This window comes from Protopterus annectens, chromosome 7.part0, assembly GCF_019279795.1.
Source record: "Protopterus annectens isolate FY-2018-M chromosome 7.part0, PAN1.0, whole genome shotgun sequence".
In the NCBI taxonomy this organism is placed as follows: Eukaryota; Metazoa; Chordata; order Ceratodontiformes; family Protopteridae; genus Protopterus; species Protopterus annectens.
Genome location: NC_056739.1, coordinates 874,653,898 through 874,675,725, shown reverse-complemented (window position 1 = coordinate 874,675,725; position 21,828 = coordinate 874,653,898). Strand labels below are relative to the sequence as shown.

Genomic DNA, 21,828 nt, shown 5'->3' with positions numbered 1-21,828 from the left:
CTAAGCCTCTGGTATTTAAGCTGACTGAGGGCTACCCCTGGCAGGATGACCCAAATGGGATGACTGCAACAGTGAAACACTAAGAACATCATATTTTTTGGGAGTGTAATGGGTTGACAATTTAAAAATTCCTGCAGAATACTCTGTCACAAATATAGGGTGAGCAAATAGGAGTAAATAAGGAAATGATCTTTAAGAGTTGGGATACAGGATCTGAAATTTCCTAGACATAGTAAGACCTTGTTAAGCTTAATTCTGGTGAAAGCCTAAAAAGTAATAAATAGAAACTGGAAACCAAAGTCTAAACTATATGAAGTACAGAACTTTGCAACAGACAAAACTGGAAATGAGATCTTTAGAAAGGAAAAGAGCAAACACAGAAAAAAAAAGTAGAAATCTTGGGAACAATACATGCAGAATGCTTTGGAGAAGTAGTGAGGTTTAAGGGAAGGCATGAACCAATCAATTTATGCAATGTTACGATTGATAACTGCATAAAATAATGTGTGTGATGTATAAAAGTTTAGAACATGTTTGCCTACATTAAATAATTCAATACACATGTTAAAAAATAGAGCCAAAGCAATGGTGCCTAGGCAGAAAGTCAGCCTGTGCTCCTTGCAGCTCTGGCAGGGCTCCCAAAGAGATAGGAGAGAGTCCACATTAAATCTAACCTGGGGGAGGGAGGGAGGGTGTCCAGATGTCTGAGCATCCTCTGATAAGAGTCTAGGAGACTTGCACGACATCTCAGTTTACACAGGGGGGTGATGTAATTCTACCATTACTGCACCAGCCTCTTCCCCAGCTAGGGGAATTGCCACAAGAATAATGGCTCCCACGCTCCATGCTCACTACTCCCAATTAGACACCCTCACTCCTTAAGCCTTAGAGAGCCAGCATTAAAGCTGACCCCTTACAAGGAAGTGAAGACCCAAACAGCAAAGGGTTCCATCTGCAGTACTTGGTAAAGGCAAGTGTGGGATCTAGGGATGGGTAAGCAGAGATACCAGTTGGGAATGGCCTTAGGTTTCAGAGTCAGGGGAGTGTACATAAAGAATCATCAACATCAGAATACCTGCATATTCTGAGAATTATACACAGAAAATCAGTTCTGGACACAAGACATTTTGCCTATAAGAGACTGAAGGCTAAGGAACAAAGCCTAATCTGTAACAATTAGTTCATGGGGACCAATGTGGCTACATTTAATACAATACTTGTGTATAGCTAAATCAGCATTAGTTAATCCACCTTTTGTGCCAGTCATATAACCATTACAATCTATGTATGTAAGCAAGCTTTACAGACAGCACTACAAAACCAAGACAGTATCTCGAAGTGCAACAAGGCGGACTCTGTCATTAAATTTTCATTCTACTCAATTCTTTCTTTCTGGAACTATGTACAGTAAAACAAGTTATAGTTAATATGGTGTAACTTCTCAATCATCAAACAATATACTGTATAAATGTTAATATGGTCGGTTTTCTATTAGTGCATGTACGCTTATGTGCCACGTAAAAATTTAATGGTGTTTAGAAAATAAACTTATCCTGTTCTTCACAAAAAATTCCAGAATCTCACCTCTTCGATGTTCCTTATCCAGTTTTTTATGTTTTCAAATGACTTTTCATTTGTGATGTCATACACCAACATGATACCCTAAGAACAACAAATAAATATGTTTATACTTTTGTACATCAGAATTGACAGCTCAGACAATATGCAGGAAACATGCTTTTTGATGAATTACCCGATTCACTGGTCATTATTAGTATAAAAAAATTAACAAAAATACACTAGGATATAAAAATGCAGTAAGTGTGTTTTGTCAGACGTTTCTGCATTCTCATATACCACACACCTACATCATCACTTTAGTGGCAATTCAGTCACAAAGCCTGCTACATGTCAACATGCTCAGTATTTATCTGTTTCTTATTGCAGTTAAGTGGAGTGTCTAAGCTCCAATTTATAGCTCATTGCAGGCTGTCCAAGTCAGAGTACGGAAAAACTTGCTCACCTTTGTAAAGTATGAAAAATAAAAGGCAGCAGTTGCAAGACAAAAGCGACGCTTGGTAGGTGGCAAATCCTTTAAGCAGAAAACTCCAAATCCAGAAAAATACAGACAATATTCATCCAAGATAAAACAGTGCAAGCAAACACAGCAGTATTAATATTAAGTGAAAATGGTCTATTTTTCTGGATTTGGAGTTTTCTGCTTATAAAGGATTTGCCACCTACCAAGCGTCGCTTTTGTCTTGCATGCCTTTTATTTTTCATTGTTTGCAAGACTTCACCTTTGTAAAGTGTTTTTCAAAGGGTCAGGAATCTCTCTCTGGTAAGAGATCTCTTACACAACCTGGGATTCCAAGAGAGCTTTCAAAAGGTTTTTTTTTTTTTTTGACTCCTTCACACAGGATTGTGTTCATGGGGTATTAGATACCTCAGTTCAAAGAACTTTTCATCCATATGAAAAAATAAATCTGCATCTAGATTTGGACCTCTGTATCTAGATTTGGACCCAAGCTTTTCCACTCAGACGTTGGTCACTGTGAGGGAATACCTCAGGATTTGGAGTGTCATGGCTGGTCAGTCTCACGATACCCCTGGCAAGACTCCCTATGAGAAAAGATACAGTGGTATCTTAAGTTTCTTTGGTCCCATCACCAACACACTTTTCTTTTCAAATCCCAGTGCTGGCTAGTAAATATGACTAATCCAAAACCTGACATTTTTAGGTTTGTACAGGTTGGTTCACAACTGTAGATTTCACTTGTAAAGTTCTGTTTATTACTTACAATATAAAGTGCCTATGTGGCCATCTGATTATCAGAGATGACTGCAAGCTGCATTTATGGTCTTTAAGAATATGACTTATAGCACTGCTGTGCCACTTAAGGTAGCATAGAGAAACCTTGGTGGAATTTATATGATCTCAGAGGCTTGTTCTTAAAATTCCTTATAGACCTTTATAGTGGAAGTCCTCTAAGAGGCCAGGATTATATCACAGACTGAATGGGGGAGCCTGGACCTACTTATAACTACTGGAAGTGGAGAAACCATGTGGTCAACCTTAGGGTGTGGAGACGGGGGGGGGGATGTCTGACGGATGGAATAAGAGATCCTGTCTGGGATCTAGTATCCAAGGTGGATACTTCAGATGAGACCAAAGAAAGGGGAACCATACCTGATGAGGCCAGGAAGGGGCAATGAGGATTATTGTGCTCTTCAATCTGTTGGCTTTCTGTAGGAGTTTCAGGATCAGAGGAAGAGGAGGGTAAGCATAAAGGAGACCTGGGGGCCAATTGTGGATCAGAGCATCCCTCAGGGACTCCCTATTCATGGGGATCAGAGCAAAATTCTTCTGCACTTGATGTTCTGGAGAGAGGCAAAGAGATTGCAACAAGGTTGGCCCCAGTGACGGAAAATCTTGCTATTGACTGAGGGATCACTCATGAGTCAATAGATCTGCTGAGTCTGTCTGCTAGGATGCTGATTTTCTAGGATGTTGATTTTCCACAGAATGTGTGTTAAAACTAGAAAGCAATCTGAAGATACAGCCCATTCCCACACTCACGGCCTCCCAGCACAATAGGTATGAACGGGTTCCACTTTATTTGTTGATGTACCAGATTACTGACATGTCTGTATGAATTGCAATTGTCCCAAGAGGTAGAATACCCTGAAAGGCTTACAAAGTTAGGACTGTTCTCATCTCTAGGACACCCCCCCCCCACATTGGGAAGTGTCCATGGTCACTGGCGCTATTGGGGTGGGGAGAGAAGTGTCTGCCTAAAAATAGGCAATCTGATCGCCTCCATCACTGCAGATGATGCCTGCATATCGGAGACAGTTTTATGGGAAATGAATGTTTGGTAGAGAATGGACCACTGAACTGCTATCGCCCAATGAAGTACTCTCAAAGAACCTCGCTAATGGGACTAGAATTGTAGCTGCCACTGAACCCACAGCCCGATGTATTTATTTTGCTGGCGGAGACCATATATCCAGTAAGTGCTGTACCTGTTTTCTTAGAGACATTATACAATGCCTCGGTAAGAAGCCACTAGCGTAATTGTGTTCAACTGTGATCCTATGAATTCCATGTTCTGTACAGGATTCAAGTTTGAATTTTCCTGATTTACAGTAATGCTCAGATGTTTGAATATCTTTACTAGTTAGTTTCTCGACTGAAGCAGTCAATGCTTTGTTCGTGCAGTGAGTAACCAAATGTCTAGCTATGGAAACACCTGGAATCCTTTTAGCCTCAGTTGAGACGCTACCACTGCCAAACATTTGGTAAAACACCTGAGGTACTGTGGTGAGTCCAAAGGGCAGTGTTCTGAACTGGTAGTGACCGGCTCCCAGCCGAAAGCACAGGTGCCTTTTGCAGCATCTGTCTATACTGAAATCCACTGAGCACATCCAATCATCCTTATGCAGAAATGGCAGAATGGAAGTAACAATTCAGAACTTTGACTTCTTGATAAACTGAGGTCTAGAATAGGTCTCAGGTCCCCTATTTTCTTTGGCACTAAAAAGAAACAAAAATAAGTTTGAAATAATCTCTGTTCAGGCTGGAGCTGTTGGATGACTTAGAAGGTCTTGGACTTCTTGAAAAGCGTACTCCATCTAACTTCGTGGTACATCTGGGGTTTCTTCCTGGGACCTGGAGGATGAAGGGAAAAGAGAATGTAACTGCAGGATGAATACAACTGGCAACAGTTCCAAAAGTTTATTGAAAAAACTTCAGCTCCTCGGAAAGTTAATGTTAGAGTAAGTGATGCTGCTCTATTAAAAGAAAAACTTTTACTCAAGGAATCTGTTTTTATACTTGACTATAAACACTTGTACCTCATGGGTTAAATTGACATCAATTGGAAAAAACAGATTTCAGGTTTTATTATTGGTTTGTCTGTTTTATTGATGTATGCATATAAAGGGAATTTTCAATGTTTAGTTACTTCTTGAAGGCTATATTGGCAGAGGCGCTAAAGTTTATTCAATAAACGTTTGGAACCGTTCCCAGTTGTATTCATCCAGTACCATTTGTTTTTGGTGTTTTTGGAGAGAATGGAATAGCCTCTGAATATAATGTTTAGCACCCAGGAGTTGTTTATGTTTGTCCACGCATCTAAGTGCAAGGACAGATGGCTCCCAACTGCCTCCAAAGTAGAAGAGTCTGGCAGCACTTCAGGAGCACTGATAGAGTCAGTCAGGAATAGGCTCCCAGAAATCCAGATTTTGAAAACCCCCTCGACCTCTAGGACTTCTGACATTAAAACCTCCTCTGCAGGAGTCGACCCCACACAAGTCCTGGAAAGATCCTTGAGACTTTCTGTACAAAGTTTTTTTTCCTCAGACTGATTCCTTGAGAAGGTCCTTTGAGAGTTAAAAAAAACTTTATCCCTACAGCAGAGGTCTTCCCTTCTTGCTGTGGGTTAGTGTCTTTCACTGATGGTCCAAACAAATAACCATCAAACAGAGCATCCATAAATGATGCCTTGAATGGCTCAGTGAAGTCACAAAGCCACATCCAGGCCTGTCATCTAATGGCTATGCCTGTGCTGGCTGCTCGCAAGGTGCCTTCTGCTTTGTGTGAAATTAACCTTGAGAAATTTTCAAGGTAGGAAAGAGTGGCCAGCTGGGGAGAAACCTTCAAGTCCTTCTCTGTCATGGTCTCTCAAAGACGGTCAGTTAGCTCCTTGACCAGACCTCTCTGCAAACGGGTGAAGTGAGCCAAATACTTTAAAGATCTGAGAGTGAAGGTAGCTCAGGCATAAACATTTTAGTCTGTCCAGCACCCGGGACGCCTTGTTTGGCAGACTGACAGTGGACCTTTGTTCGGCTGCCCAACTGTCTGCTGCAACAACAGCATATACCAAAATAGATTTACTCCAATGTGGATGATCTGAAGAAGGTGGGCTGAGATTCTCATTGGAGTGCATGGGGATTGGCTTGACTTGTCTGGTTCCTTCCAGGCCTGGTGTGAGACCAAATCTAACAGGGCACCTGCTGGGGAGAAGCAGGACATAGATCTTCAGGAGGAGGAGGGTGGGAGGACCAGCCACCTTTCTGCCCAAGGAGTTCCAAGATATCTCAAAAAGGAGACTTCTGGTGGTGATGGGGAGGGATCCGTCTCCCTCATCGAAGTTGGTGTCCTCTGTGACGAACTCTATGGGGGAGTCTGTGTGCCTCCTTTTACACTTCTTCCAAGGGACCTCCTCTGTAGTGAGTTCTGGAGAGGTATTGGAAGTAGGGGGAACTCCCTGGGGGGGGGGGGGTGGTCTGGAGGCTCCTTGGGGCAGGCTGACCTATGGCAAGCATGACAGGCTCAGTGCTCAGATCTGACTAAGGGTGGGTCAGACCCTGGGGGTGCAAAAACACTTCCCTAATCCTACAGAAAGCCCTTTTTGCACCCCAGAAGGCTGACTAAACCCAGGAAACCCTCTCCCTCAGACATGAAGTTTCCAAAGAAGAAAGAGCGCAGCCATCCACAAATCTGAGCTCTCCCAAAAGAACTGGACCCAAGCTATCTAAGGCAGAAGCTCTGAAAAGATGCAAAAGATCCTACAAAGTTGGAGCCGAAGGCAACCCTGCAGAACCAGTGCCAATGTCTCAGATCTGAGACCCACTCTGATCTGAAAGAAAGGGGGCAGGGCTGGTCAGGGATGTGGTCGGTGTACAAAAAGGAACCTTCCCCTGATCTACCCAGACTGTCCCGGGAAGCCAGAGTCTTGAGTTTCTGAAACCGAGATGGATAGGAAAAGGAGTCAAAGCAGAAGATGGAGCACTCATGGATCCCAGATGGGATAAGATGGCAGGAGCCTGGTTTGAATCTGCACACTGAGGCACTTCTGCCTAGTGTCCATTTCAGCCTCAGGTGAGACTTCAGGAAGACCTAAAGGAGGATTCCAAAGAAGTATGCCTGGACTTGGTTGGTGATTGAAAGACTTACTGGAAGGGCTGGTGAGACTGGTTCTACCTGAAAGGTAGGTAGTGAGTCTATAATAGAATCCAAGAAAAATGCATTTGAAAAAGCTGTCTCAGGTAGGCAAACTGGAAATTAGGAGGAGTTCCTGATCAGAGGCCTCAGGATCCAAGACTGCCTTGCATCCGCTTGGAGTCAAAGTAATATGATCTAAGGAAGGAGCATTACCATTAGAACGAACAGCCGACGAATCCAAAGAATCTTCAGATGAAACACTTTCTTGGTCCCACTCGGATCCCAGGACATGGATCTTTTCTGATTTGGCTTTGAAGAGTTCAATGAAGATCCAGAGAAGGCTCTCTTGGAGCTGGCATACTCTGAAGGGGACTGAGTCTGAGGCACAAGATGTAGATAAAAGGCATTACAAAATCAATTTGTTTCGGTGGCTGGCCAAGGCCCAAGGGTTAAAGGCCGCACACACCAAGCAGTCAGTATCTAAATGCCCTGGTCCTATGTAACACATGCAGTTGCGGGCATCTGAATTTGGGATATTATGTCTTCAAGAAGTGCTTGTTAAAGTCTCGTAGGTTTATCAGCCACAGCAGAGACAAAACCTAATGGAAGAAACAAGTACACCAACAAGAACAAACTCTATAAAAAAACAAAAACAAAAAAAAAACCTTCTACTATCCTAAACAGGAAAGTGCCAACGGAACAAAAGGATAGGAGAGAAAGTACAGTTGTGTACACTTACCATAAATGTAGATGTTAGTGTATTCACCGTTTCAGTCATCACATTTGGGTTATCTGCTTGCAGAAGCCCTCAGTCGGCTTGATTATCAAAGTCTTGGGTCCTGCGTCGGTTGCTGAATCATCTTCCATGGCGTCAGGTAGTCAGGAGTATAAAGCATGCAGCCGATGCCATTACATCAGTTTTTCTTGCCCCAGATGTCACGTGCCCCCCTAACGGGAAGCAATTAAATAAACATACAAGGTTACACCTCCAAGAAGCAAATATACAAAAAATCTAAGCATAGTAAAAAGGAAAAGAGGTATAGCCAAAAGAAGTCAGGGGGCTGGTGGGGAGGGTAACCAGGACTGCAACATTTAATACACTCTAGCATCTACATTTATGGTAAGTGTACACAAACGTACTATGTTCTTCGTGTTTCACTGTTGCAGTCATCACATTTGGGTAGATTCCCAAAGCTAATGATGGGAGGAGGAAATTAGCATTAGGACCAGCTACAAGACCCTGCAAGACTGCAGCGGCAAAGCCAGATCTGGATTTATAGAAAACTGGCAATTGGTAATGCTTGGTGAAAGTATGTACAAAACTCCAGGTAGCAGCATCTAGGATGTCCCTGGTAGGGACACCTCTGAGAAAGTCTGTAGAGGTAGATGCAGCCCTGGTTGAAGGAGGTCTAATCCCGTGGAATAGGTTTACCATGGTGCTTATAGCAGAAATGAATGCAATGGCCTATCCATTTAGAAATGGTTTGCTTTGAAATGGCCTTGCCCTCTGCCCCTGCAGCAAATGCCACCAGCAGCTGTTCAGATTTCCTGAGAGGTTTAGTCCTGTCCATCCTGTCCAAGTAAAATCTGTGCACATCTAAGTAGTGCAGTATATGTTCCCCTTTGTTTTGTGGATTAGGAAAGAAGGTTGGAAAATGAATGGACTGATTAAGAGCCACAATGGATACTACCTTGGGCATGGAGGGATTGGTCCTGAGGGAAAGATGATGAAAGGCTCCACTGCCATAAGGGTCTGTAATTCAGACACCCTTCTTGCTGAAGAGATGGCTAAAAGGAAGGCTACTTTTCCAAGAAAGGAATTTCAACTCCGCACTTGCAGCTTTTTCCAATACAAGGTTAAGGTCCCAGGCTGGAGTTGGGGGCCTCCTGGGTGGTCTTAAAGTTTTTGGCCCCTCTGAGAAACTGCTTGAGAAGTGGATGAGAGAAAAGAGGGGTGGTTCTGTGGTGTAATTAGCTGAAAAGGCTGAGGCATGAATTTTAATGGAGGAAAAGGAAAGGCCCTTGGGAAGCATCTCAGTTAAGTATTGAAGAATCTGAGGTAAGTTGGGTGCTGCTGTGCCCATCCCCTGAGTTTGGTTCCAGGAACAGAATCTTTTCCATTTTTCAGCATAAGATTTTCTAATACTATTCCTCCTTGCGTCCAGAATGACACGTTTACTGTGGGATGGTAACAGAGATCAGGTAATTAGCCAGGCTGTCAGGTTAGGGTTTGAAGCTGAGGGTGCAGAATCTGGCCCTCCTGCTGTGACAGCAGCGTGGGGCCCTGAGGCAGGTGCCATGGTGCCAGTGACACTGCGCAAGAGGGGTTACCACTGTTGGCATGCACAGTCTGGTGCAATCAGCATCGTCCTTGGTTTGTCCTGTTTGATCTTAAGTAGTACCTTGGAGAGGAGAGGCAGAGGAGGAAAGGCATAAGCTGATAGATTTTTCTAGGTGAAGGACAAGGCATCCACTTTCCAAGCTTGTTTGTGTGGAGTCCTTGTGCAGAATTTGTCCAATTGATAGTTCGGGGGGGGCAAACAGGTCTAGTTCTGTGGGGGCAAATGGGTCTAGTTCTGTGGGGGCAAACTGGTCTAGTTCGGGGCAAACTAGTCTAGTTCTGGGGGGGGGGGCAAACTGGTCTAGTTCGGGGGGGAGGGGAGGCAAACAGCAATTACTGGTGCCAGGCACTTTGTGAAGACCCTGGGCGCAGTAGATGAGCCAAAGGACAGTGCAGAGAATTGGTAGTGCATTGTACCAGCTTTGAATCGGAGGTATCTTCTGCAATTTTGCCTGATAGGGACATGCAGGTATGCCTCTGAGGTCCAGAGTAACAAGCCAAGCCTTCTTGCCCAGCATGAGTAGAAGCTGCTATGTCAACATTTTGAATTTCGGAATATCCAGGTAAGTATTCAGAATTGAAAGGTCCAGTATAGGCCTCCAGGCTTTGTCCTTTCTGGGGACCAGGAAGAGTCTTGAGTAAAATCCTTGTCATTGTTCCTGTTGTGGTACTTTTTGTATAGCTCTCATGTCCATGAGGGCTGAAACTTGTTTTTGTGCCTCTGCCCATTGGTTTTGTGGCAGGTCTGGCATTCCTTTTAGCTTTGGTAAAGTATGGAAGTGGAATCTAACCTTGAGACACAATATTCAGGACCCATTTGTCTTGGGTGATTGTTTGCCAGTTTTGAGAAAAAAGTGCTAGTTTTCCCCCCAAGGGGGCTTCCAGAAGGGATGTGCTTGGCGTACGCAAGGGAAAGTCATTGTGACTGTTTCCTCTAAGGTTGAGACTTGTCCTCACCTCCTTTTGGGGTTGAGGTGCCCCACTGTCGTTGTCTGATTGAGCCTTGGGGTTGAGATCTGCCTCTTGGGCATCTGTATCTGCCTCTCTGTGGCCTGACACTGGAAAGGACCAATTTTTTGTTGGCCAATTTCTGCTAAACCGAGGTGGCTGTACCTGTAAGAAATCCTTGACTGTTTGCATAGATTTAGCTTTATCCTACATTTTCTTTAGCACCTCTTCTGCCTTAACACCAAACAAGGTATTTTGTAAAGGAGCATCCAATAACTTTGCCTTAACATGTTCAGGTAAACTGTTCTTTTAACCAAGCATGTCTTCGAATAACAGAGCCTGTAACTGCGGCTCTACAAGAGGCCTCTAAAGAATCAAAACCACATTGCAGAGTATGTTTTCCCACCTGTTCAACTGCATCCAATAAATCCTGCATTTCTTTACAATTAGGAGCTTCTGAGCTAGCAAGCATTTTCTGTTTTAACTGAGCCATTAAATATTGTTTGTACTTAAGCATGTGAAACTGGCAATTTAAAGCTCTTGCTGCTAAAGTTGCAGACGTGTATATACTTTCTTCCCCCATCTATCCAAGGCTCTGGAATCTGTCAGAGGGTACTGGATTTTTTGCAATGGAGGCCTTAACCCCTTTTGGACCCTGGGAAATAGTTTCTGGATCAGAAGGGTATTTGTATACAAACTTGAGAGTCAGGGACTAATACCCATCTGGCTTGGCTGGAGCAGGGGGGGCAAATAGTCAGGAGATGAGCTGGATTCAGAGAACACATCATCCACAATGTCTAGTACAGGCGGAATAGCCAGGGGGGCCTGTGCTGAGACAATAAGAGGAAATCCATGAGCCTTTTCTTGGATTCTGAGTATTCCTGACTTTCCCAATGGAAATGTTCCCTCTTGGTATGTAACATTTCCCCAAAAAGAGAAATCCTCAGGAGGAGAGGCTGAAGGGATAGATTCCTCAGCATCAGAGTCCTCATAGGGGGGTAAGGAGTATCCCTGGTCTGAAAAGGAAATCGGAGGAAATGGAAACCTGATCAGAGGAGTCAGTCTGTATCCTGTCTAGGCCTTTTCTCAGGAGGGGGATGGGAACCCCTGATTAGAGTAATGAGGTCTTCGCCCATCTTAAGCATCTGTTTCTTAGGCATGGAGGACTGTCCAGGAGAATGCTGTACTTGTTTCTTGGTCTTTAATGGTACCTTTGTCTTGGCTGTTGATTTAATGCCAAGTTGTGAAGGTCTGAAAACACCCTCAGAAGCCGGTGCCTGCTCAGTGGCTCCGGACCCATCTGAGGGATTAGTTTCCATAGGCCCAACACCTTGAGTTTCCAGAGGCCTAGTTGTCTCCCCGTGGGAGACAGAGGCGGCCTGTGGCTCTGAGGTAGCGGGTGTCAGGGGCTGCGAAAGCGCCTCGCTGAGAACCGGCGACTGGCCAAGAAGAGGTTTCATTGGTTTTGGACCTCAGATGCCTGTCTTTATCCTTGTCTTTGCGTTTTTTTTGGAATTGCGGTCGGTTGATCAGACGGCACAGTATAATTGAACCTTCGGCCAAAGTAGTGCAAAGCAAAATCAAAACGTCTTTTTATAGTGCGTTTGCTAAATCTAGCACAAAACCGACAACTAGTGATGTCGTGATCAGGGCCTAGGCATGGAATACAGTAAGAGTGGAAGTCCTTATGAGGAATTTGCTTCCCACAAGAAATACAATTAACTTTTTCTGACATCGGTCTGAGGCAAGAAAAAAAAGTTTCCCCAACGGGGTACTTAGATTTATTGAAGACTGCGGATCTGAGATTCAATTTTGAAAATCTCAGGAGTCTGCTGACCGGCACTTGCTAACTGCTTCAGGCACCGTGCGGCAAGAAAGACTGAAGAAAATGGCGTCTGATGCATCTTGTATACCCCTGGCGCACTGACGTCAGGGAAGAAGTGATAGCAACTGATGCCAGACCAAGACTTTGGAACTCTGGCAGACTGCGGGACCGCCTGATGGCAGGATAACCAAGTGTGATGACAGCAGCAGTGTAACACTATGAACATCTGGGTACCAGTGCTGGCTTGGTCAGTCTGGTGCAATCAGAATCATTTTTGGCTTCTCTTGTCTGACCTTTAGGAGAACTCTGGGAAGGAGAGGTAGTGGGGGGAAAAGCATATACTGTTAGATTTTTCCAGACTAACTAAGCAGAAACCTCATGGATCCCCACGAATGGAAACTGGATCCACAAGTCTTCAGGATAACAAGGAAATGGGGATGCCCAGACACAGATCTATTTTCCTCCACTCACAAAGTACAGTTTTGTACCTACCATAAATGTAGATGTTAGAGTGGTTATACTGCTGCAGTCATCACACTTGGGTTATCCTGTTGTCAGGCAGTCCCGCAGTCGGCCGAATCCCAAAGTCCTGGTCCGGCTTTGGTTGTCGTCGCCTCTTCCCTGACGTCAGTGTGACAGGGGTAGAAGAGAGACAGCTGAGGCCATTTTCTTCAGTTTTTCTTGCCCCAGATGTCAGGTGCCCCCAGCTAGGAAGGCAATACAATAGCTATGCAACAATACCTTAGTAGTAGATAAACAATAGTACTAGCTGTTAGCAAATACACCATATAGACATGCATCCAACTGATTGATGTACATGGAGTTGTAACTAACACCCTGGTATGTAGAGGGGATGGAGGGAGGGTAACCTGGACTGCAGCAGTATAACCACTCTAACATCTACATTTATGGTAGGTACAAAACTGTACTATGTTCGTGTTATACTGCTGCAGTCATCACACTTGGGTAGAATCCCAAAGCTATGGAAGGGTGGCTGGTACTAAACTGGGTTAGGTGATGCTAGGATGCCCTGCAGAACTGCAGTGGCAAAACCAGCTCTAGTTTTGGGATATAATGGAAGGTGGTAGTGCTTGGTAAAGGTGTGCACTGAACTCCAAGTAGCTGCCTCCAGAATGTCTTTGGTTGGAACCCCTCTGAGAAAGGCTGCTGAGGTTGCAGTAGCCCTGGTAGAATGGGATCCAATAGACAGGCACTGCCTTCCCATGATGCGAGTAGCAAAAGCGGATGCAATGTGCTATCTATTTGGAGATGGTCTGTTTTGAAATAGCCATTCCTTGTGAACCTGCAGCATATGATACAAAGAGTTGGTCAGTTTTTCTGAAAATCTTTGTCTTATCTAAATAGTAACGTAGCTGCCTGTGAATGTCCAAAGAGTGAAGGAGCCTTTCTCCTTTATTCTATGGATTAGGATAAAAGGTGGGTAAATGAATGGTCTGATTCAAAGCCACACTGGATACTACCTTGGGCATGAAGGTAGGGTTAAGTTCATAAACAGACTCTGTCCTGATGGAAAATGATGAAAGGTTCCACTGCCATAATTGCCTGTAGTTCTGAGACCCTGCATGCTGAGGTAATAGTCAGTAACAAGGCTGTTTTCCAGGACAAGTACTGTAGTTCTGCTGAGAAGGCTGGTTCGAAAGGAGGCAGTGTTAACTTTTCTAAAACGAAGTTCAGGTCCCAAGTTGGTGTTGGTGGTTTTCTGGGGGGGTCTTATATTCTTAGCCCCTCTGAGAAACTGCCTAAGTAAAGGGTGTGAGAAAATTGGAGGATCCGTATTATATTGAGCTGAAATGGCTGAAGCATGGATCTTAATGGAGAAGGAAAGGCCCTTGTGTAGCATCTCAAGTTAGGTATTGCAGTATGTGAGGAATGTTTGGTATCCAGGGATTTTGACCTTTAGCCTGGTGCCATGAGCAAGTCCTCCTGGTGCTGGGCCTCCTGGCCTCAAAAATGACATTCAGGACGTCCTTTGAAAGAAATGTTGATTGATAATTTAAGGAATTCTCCATGCAGCTAAATTTAAAGTTCTGTGCTGGCTGTGACGGGTTTGAGAGTTTTTCTGAGTCAACAGTAGTGGGAATTGAGGCAAGATCCATGGAGGACTGTGAGTCAAGTTCCTTAGTAATGGGTACCAGTGCTGGCGTGGCCAGTCCGGAGCAATGAGGATCATTTGTGGCCTCTCTGATCTCACCTTCAATAATACCTTGGTCAATAGAGGTAATGGAGGGAAGGCATAAACTGTCAGCATTGTCCAACTGAATGATAGAGCATCCACTTTCCAGGCTAGGGAGTGATAAGTCCTTGTGCAGAATTTTTGTAATTGGCAATTGTTGGGGGAGGCAAATAGATCTATGTCTGGACATCCCCATCTTTGAGTTATCATTGAAAATAATTGTGGGTGTAGTCTCCACTCGTGAGGGTCTGCCATATTTCTGCTTAATTCGTCTGCCAATATGTTTTCCTTTCCTGGCAGGAATTGTGCTTGTAGTTGTACTTGGTAGGTCAATGCTGTGTTCCATAAGATCATAGCCTGTCTGCATAAAGGGTAGGAGTGTGTTCCTCCCCGTTTGTTTATGTACCACATAACTGCGGTGTTGTCTGTCCTTATTAGAAGTGGTCCTGGATGCAAGAGGTCCTTGAAGGCTATCAGTGCATTTAGCACAACTAGCATCTCCTTTTGGTTGATGTGAAGATGCATTTGTTTTGCATACCATTTGCCCTGTATGCACTGTCCTGCCATGTGTGCTCCCAGGCATAGTCTGAAGAATCTGTTGTCATGGTTTGGTTTGCTGGAGGTAAGACGAAAGGAAGACCCTTGTTTATTTGACATGCTTGAGCCCACCATAGGAACTCTTTTTGAAGGCAGGGAATGATCGGTATACTTGTTTGAGGCTGTGCCTGTGTTGAGACCACACACTTTTCAGGTACCATTGTAATTCTCTCATATGCAGCTTTGCATATGGGATTAGTTGAATGCATGATGCCATGAACCCCAATGCCTGCAGGATTTTCCTTGCAGTGAGCTGGGTAAAAGTTGCTATCTTTTTGAAGTATTGAGTCAATTGTTTTTGTTTGTCTGGCGTGAGGTAAGCCATCTGGGCCGTTGTATTTAAGCTGGCACCCAGGAATATTATCTGTTGCGAGGGTATTAGTTTTGACTTCTTTTTGTTTACTGTGTACCCTAGGCAACTGAGCAGCTGTGTTACAAAAACCAGATGCTGTAATAGAATGTCCTTGCTGTCCGCTTGGATCAGGCAGTCATCCAGATATGGATACATTTGTATACCTCGTTGTCTGCAATATGCAATTACTGATGCCAGACATTTCGTAAATCCTCTGGGCGCAGTAGATAAGCCAAAGGGCAATGCAGAGAATTGATAATGCGTTGTACCTGCCAAAAATCTGAGGTGTCTTCTGCAATTTTGTCTGATAGGGACATGCAGGTAGGCCTCTGAGGTCCAACGTTACCAGCCAAGACTCCTTGCCCAGCATGGGAAGGAGCTGCTGTAGTGTGAGCATTCCTCCGGGTATGTGTTCAGAATTGCGAGGTCTAAGATGGGCCTCCAGGCTTTGTCCTTTCTTGGGACTAGAAACAGTCTTGAGTAAAAACCTTGACCTTGCTCCTTTGTAGGTACCTTTTGAATTGCTTTCATATCCATGAGAGCTGAAATTTGCATTTGAGCCTCTGCCCATTGGTTTGGAGGCAGATTTGGCATGCCTCTCATCCATGGTAAAGTGTGGAAATGAAATCTGTAGCCTCGGGAACAGAGCCAGTTTTCCTCCCAAAGGTGCTGCCAGGGCAACTTTGCTTGGCAGGTGAAGAGGGAAGTCATTGTGTTTGTTTTTCCTGAAGGGTTGAGATCTTTCGTCTCCACCTCCGAGTTGTTGTATGCGATTGTCTAGGCCTGAAAGAACCTTGTGGCTGGCCTCTGCCCCTTGGGCACCTGTACCTACTTCTTTGGGGTCTGTCTGATGCAGGAAAGGACCAGTTTTTTGATGGCCAGTTTCTGCTGAAACGAGGAGGTTGTAACTGTAAAAAAAATCTTTAACTGTTTGCATAGATTCTTTAAAACTTCTGCTTTGACACCAAATAACGCATCTTTCTGCAACGGAGCATCCAATAACTTTGCTTTGACATGTTCTGGTAAGGCTTGTTCTTTAACCCAAGCATGCCTACGTATTACAGACCCTGTGACCGCTGCTCTACATGAGGCTTCCAATGAATCAAAACCACATTGTAAGGTATGCTTTCCCACCTGTTCTGCTGCATGCAGCAAATCCTGCATCTCTTTAAAATCAAGTTGATCTGTCTGAGGGATCAGTTTCTGCTTTAACTGTGTAATCAAATACTGTTGGTATTTTAGCATGTGGAATTGGCAGTTTAATGCCCTCATGTCCAAAGTGGCAGACGTATACACTTTCTTTCCCCATCTTGCTAATGCTCTGAAATCTCTTTCAGAAGGAAGTGGATTCTTAGCAGTAGATGCCTTAACCCCTTTGGGACCCTGGGAAATGGTCTCGGGGTCTGCAGTAGGGCTTTTGTATAGAAACTTACGAGTATCAGGAACTCGGTAGCATCTGTCTGGTTTAACTGGTGCTGGAGGTAAGGAATCTGGGTTTAAACTGGATTCAGAGAAAACATCATCCAAAATGTCTAAAACTGGAGGAATTGCCAGGGGTCTATGCTGTGGAAGAAGAAACTCACGGAGTCTTTTCTTGGAGTCAGAGTAATCTTGGCCTTCCCAGTGGAAGTGTTCCCTCATGGTGTGTAAAGTTTCCCCAAAAGAGTAGTCTTGGGGCCGAGGAATGGACTCTTCAGCATCTGAGTCTTCATAAGGAGGGAAGGAGTAATCCTGGTCGTCAGAGTTGCCTGAGGAAATGGATGCTTGGTCAGAGGAAGGATAATCTTCCTCCAGTCTAGGCCTTTTGTCAGGTGGGGGTTGGGATCCCCTGATAAGGGTAATTAAATCCTCAGCCATCTTAAGCATCTGTTTTTTAGGCATAGAGGCCGGGGGGGGGGGGGGGGGCCCTGTTTTCTAACTTTCAAGGGGGCTTTGGGTTTAGCATAAGGCTTGGCAGAGATAGTGGTCTGTTTGAAAACACCTTCAGAGACTGAAGATCTATCCAAAATTTCTGGACCCCCGTTGGGGCTGGCGTCCAAGGAGTGAGGTGGAACCGGTTCCTGAGGCCCAACTGCTTCGGTTTGGGAGGCCGTCAGAATTTCTCAATTTGCGGTAGTCAGGAGCTGCGAAGGCGCCTCACTGAAAACCGGAGAACCGGCGTCAGGCCTTGCTGAGGCCTCGGTATCTGGTCTTGGCCTTGGCTGCCGGTCCTTATCTTTGCGTTTTTTAATCATCGCTGATGTAGGTTGCTCCGACAGCATACTATAGTTAAATTTTCTGCCAAAATAATGCTGGGTGAATTCTGCCTGACGCTTGTTTGTTAAACCTAGCACAAAACCGACAACCAGAGATGTCGTGGTCTGGGCCTAGGCAAGGAATACAATAAGAATGAAAATCCTTATGAGGTATTTGCTTCCCACAAGAAATACAATTATTAACTTTGTCTGACATTGGTCTGAGGCAAGAAAAGTTTCCCCAATGGGGTACTTAGCTTTAGAGAAGACTTCGGGCTGAAACTTGATTCGAAAATTTCAGGAACTGGCCGACCAGCACTTGCGAACTGCTTCTGCTTTGGGCACCGCGCGGCAAGAAAGACTGAAGAAAATGGCGTCGGCTGTCTCTTTTATACCCCTGTCGCACTGACATCAGGAAAGAGGCGACTACAACCGACGCCAGACCAGGACTTTGGGATTCGGCCGACTGTGGGGCCGCCTGACGACAGGATAACCCAAGTGTGATGACTGCAGCAGTATAGCACGATGAACATCTGTCAATTGCACAGATTTTGCACAAGGACTTACCCCAAGCAGGCATGGAAAGTGGATGCCCCATCATTCAGCTGGGGATCCCCATTTCCTTGTTATCATCCTGAATACTTGTGGATACAGTTTCCATTCGTGGGGATCCATGACATTTCTGCTTAGTTCGTCTGCCAGAGTATTTGTTTTTCCTGGCAGGAATTGAGCTTGCAGGTGAAGTTGAAAGGCCAATGCTGTGTCCCATAAGGTCATTGCTAGTCTGCAGAGCGGGTAGGAATGAGTACCTCCCTGCTTGTTTATGTACCACATGAACAGAGTGTTGTCTGCCTTTATTAATAATTGTCCTGGGTGAAGCAGGTCCTTGAAAGCTGTCATGGCATTTTGAACAGCTAGCATCTTTTTGACTGATGTGAAGATGCATCTGATTTGCAGGCCATGTGCCCTGAATACATTTTCCTGCCATATGTGCCCCCCAGGCATAATCGGATGCATCCGTTGTCAGTGCCTGTCTGGCTGTGGGTAATCTGAATGGCAGACCCTTGTTGTGGTGACAGGCTTCTGCCCACCATCAAAACTCCTGTTGTAGGCAGGGAATGAGTGCAATTACTGTCTCCAAGCTGTGGCAATGCTGTGTCCAAACACTTCTCAGATACCATTGTAGTTTCCTTATATGCAGTCCAGCATATGGAATTAGTAGAATGCAGGATGCCATGAAACCCAAGGCCTGCAGGATTTTCCTTGCAGGTAAGTGGGTTTTTGTTGCCAACTTCTTATAGTAAGTAGTCAGTTTCTGCTAGTCTGGCGTGAGATAAGCCATCTGGACAGTTGTACTTAAGCTTGCGCCCAGGAATATTCTCTCGAAAGGGCACTAGTTTTGATATCTTTTCGTGTGTACCCTAGGCCAATTAGTAATCTTTTTACAAACGCCAGATGCTTTAGAAGAGTGTCTTTGTTCTGTGCTTGAATTAGGCAGTCGTCCAAGTAGGGTTAAATCTGAATTCCTTTTTGTCTGCAAAATGCAATTACTGGTGCCAGGCATTTTGTAAAGACCCTGGGCGCAGTAGATAAGCCAAAGGGCAGTGTAGAGAATTGGTAATGTATTGGGCCAGCTATGAATCTGCGGTATCTAATGCAAGATTGCCTGATTGGGGCATGCAGGTATGCCTCTTAGGTCCAAAATTACTAGCCAAGCCCTTTTTCGCAGCATGGGCAGTAGCTGCTGAAGAGCCAACATCTTGAATTTTGGAACTTCCAGAAAAGTATTTAGTATAGATAGGTCCAGAATTGGTCTCCAGGTTTTGTCCTTCCTGGGCACTAGAAAAAGTCTGGAGTAAAATCCTTGCCATTGCTCTTGTAGTGGTACTTGCTGAATGGCCCTCATGTCCATGAAGGCTGTAATTTGTTTTTGTGCCTCTGCCCACTGATTGTGTGGCAGATCTGGCATGCCCTTTGACCTTGGTAGGGTGTGGAAATGGAACCTGTAGCCGTGGGACACTATGTTGAGAACCATTTGTCTTGGGTAACCATTTTCCAATTTGATGAAAAAAGTTCCAGTTTTCCCCCTATGGGGACTGTCAAAAGGAAACTGCTTGGAGCTGGAAGAGTAAAGTCATTGGGACGGTTTCCTGTAAGGTTGTGATTGGTCTTCTCTGCTTTTGGAGGTAGGAGCACCCCACTGTTTAGGCTTGTATGAGCCTTGGGGCCGAGATCTGCTTCTAGGACGCCTGTATCTGCCACTTTGTGGTCGGAGACTGGAAAGGACCAATTTTTAGAAGGGCAGTTCCTGCTAAATCTGGGTGGCTGTACCTGTAAGAAATCCTTGACTGTCTGCATGGATTTTGCTTTATCCTCCATTTTTTTCAACACCTCTTCTGCTTTAGTACCAAACAAAGTATCATGCTGTAATGGTGCATCTAATAATTTTGCTTTAACATGATCAGGCAGATTTTGTTCCTTTAACCAAGCATGCCTTCTAATAGAACCTGTAACAGTGGCCCTGCAAGAGGCCTCCAGTGAATCATAACCACATTGCAAAGTATGATTTCCCACTTGTTCAGTTGCATGCAATAAATCCTGCAATTCCTTGTTCTCAGAACCTGTGTCAACATTTTCTGTTTAAGTGACAGTAAATACTGCTGATATTTGAGCATATGAAATTGACAATTTAAAGCCCTTACAGCCAGGGTGGCAGAAGTGTATACTTTTTTCCCCCCATCTGTCTAGAGCCCTAGAATCCCTATCAGAGGGGACAGGGTTTTTCGCAGAAGCAGCCTTAACCCCTTTGGGACCCTGAGATATAGTTTCTGCGTCAGCAGTGGGGTTTTTATATAGGAATTTATGAGAATCTGGGACCCTGTAGTATCTGTCTGGCTTAGCAGATGTAGGGGGTAGAGTCAGGGGATAGTCCGGACTCTGAAAATACATCTACAATGTCTAAAACAGGAGGAATGGCAAGGGGTCTATGCCGAAGAAGAAGCAGGAAGTCTCAGAGCCTTTTCTTAGACTCAGAATAATCTTGGCTCTCCCAGTGGAAATGCTCCCTCATAGTATGCAATGATTCCCCAAAGGAATAGTCCTCAGGAGGAGAGGCTGAAGGAATGGATTCTTCAACATCAGAATCCTCATAGGGAAGCATGGAAAAATCCTGTTCAGAAGAGGAATCAGAGGAAATGGATACCTGATCAGAAGAGTCATACTCTGTCTCTTGCCTAGGCCTCGTACCAGGAGGGGGATGGGAGCCCCTGATCAAAGTAATTAGGTCTTCGGCCATTTTGAGCATCTGTTTTTTAGGCATGGAAGTCTGAGTAGGAGAATGCTATACTTGTTTGTTTGTCTTTAGAGCTGCTTTAGTCTTTGAAGCAGAGGATGGCTTAATATATAGTTGTGTAGGTCTGAAAACACCCTCAGAAGCCGATGCCTGCTCAACGGCTCCGGACCTATCTGAGGGATTGATTTCAGTGTGTCCAATAACTTGAGTTTCCAGAGGCCCAGTTGGCTCCACGTGGGAGTCTGAAGCGGCCTGTGGCTCTGAGGTAGCGGGCGCCAGGGGCTGCAAAAGCACCTCACTGAGAACCGACGACTGGCCTAGAAGAGGCTTCGTCGACGGTTTTGGAACTCTGATGCCTATCCTTGTCCTTTTTGCAAACTCCGGTTGTCGGCTGTTCTGCCGACATTATATAATTAAATCTTTGGCCAAAGTAATGAAATACAAAAATCGAACAGATGCTTGATAGTGCGTTGGTTGAATCTATCACAAAACCGACAGCTAGCAAAGTTGTGATCAGGACCTAGGTAAGGAATACTGTAAGAGTGAAAATCCTTGGGGTATTTGCTTCCCACAAGAAATACAATTGTTAACTTTTTCTGACATCGGTCTGGAGCAAGAAAACAAAGTTTCCCCAACGGGGTACTTAGCTTTAATAAAGACTTCAGTTCTGAAATTCAGCTTTGAAAATCTCAGGAGTTGGCCGACCAGCACTTGCGAACTGCTTTTGCTTCGGGCACTGCGCGGCAAGAAAGACTGAAGAAAATGGCGTCGGCTGCATCTTTTATACTCCTGGCGCACTGACTTCAGGGAAGAGGCGACAGCAACAGACGCCAGACCTAGACTTTGGAACTCAGGCTGACTATGGGTAGCATGCCAGCAGGATAACACAAGAGTAATGACTGCAACAGTGAAACACGAACATTCTATCCCTCCAGCACGTCCTGTTTATTGTTGTGCTGAGGTTTAAATCCCTGGAGTGTGTGGCTCTAAGAGATTTGGTTTTCTTGAGGTGGAGCATGTCCATTAATTCCGGGTTGGACATGGCCTTGCATGTCAGGCAGAGATCACCCCTGAGTAGGCAGTAAGCAACAGAGTA

General features: G+C 44.8%; 1 protein-coding gene across 1 annotated transcript in view; it reads right to left on the bottom strand.

Annotated features, from left to right (window-relative positions):
• Positions 1-21,828, bottom strand: part of LOC122806756 (ras-related protein Rab-8B) — a gene marked incomplete in the record, with an annotated part of 475,375 nt that overhangs the window by 228,539 nt on the left and 225,008 nt on the right. Inside the window, 1 exon segment of the mRNA XM_044077449.1 lies at positions 1,585-1,662. Within this exon segment, the coding sequence (XP_043933384.1) occupies positions 1,585-1,662 (78 nt within the window).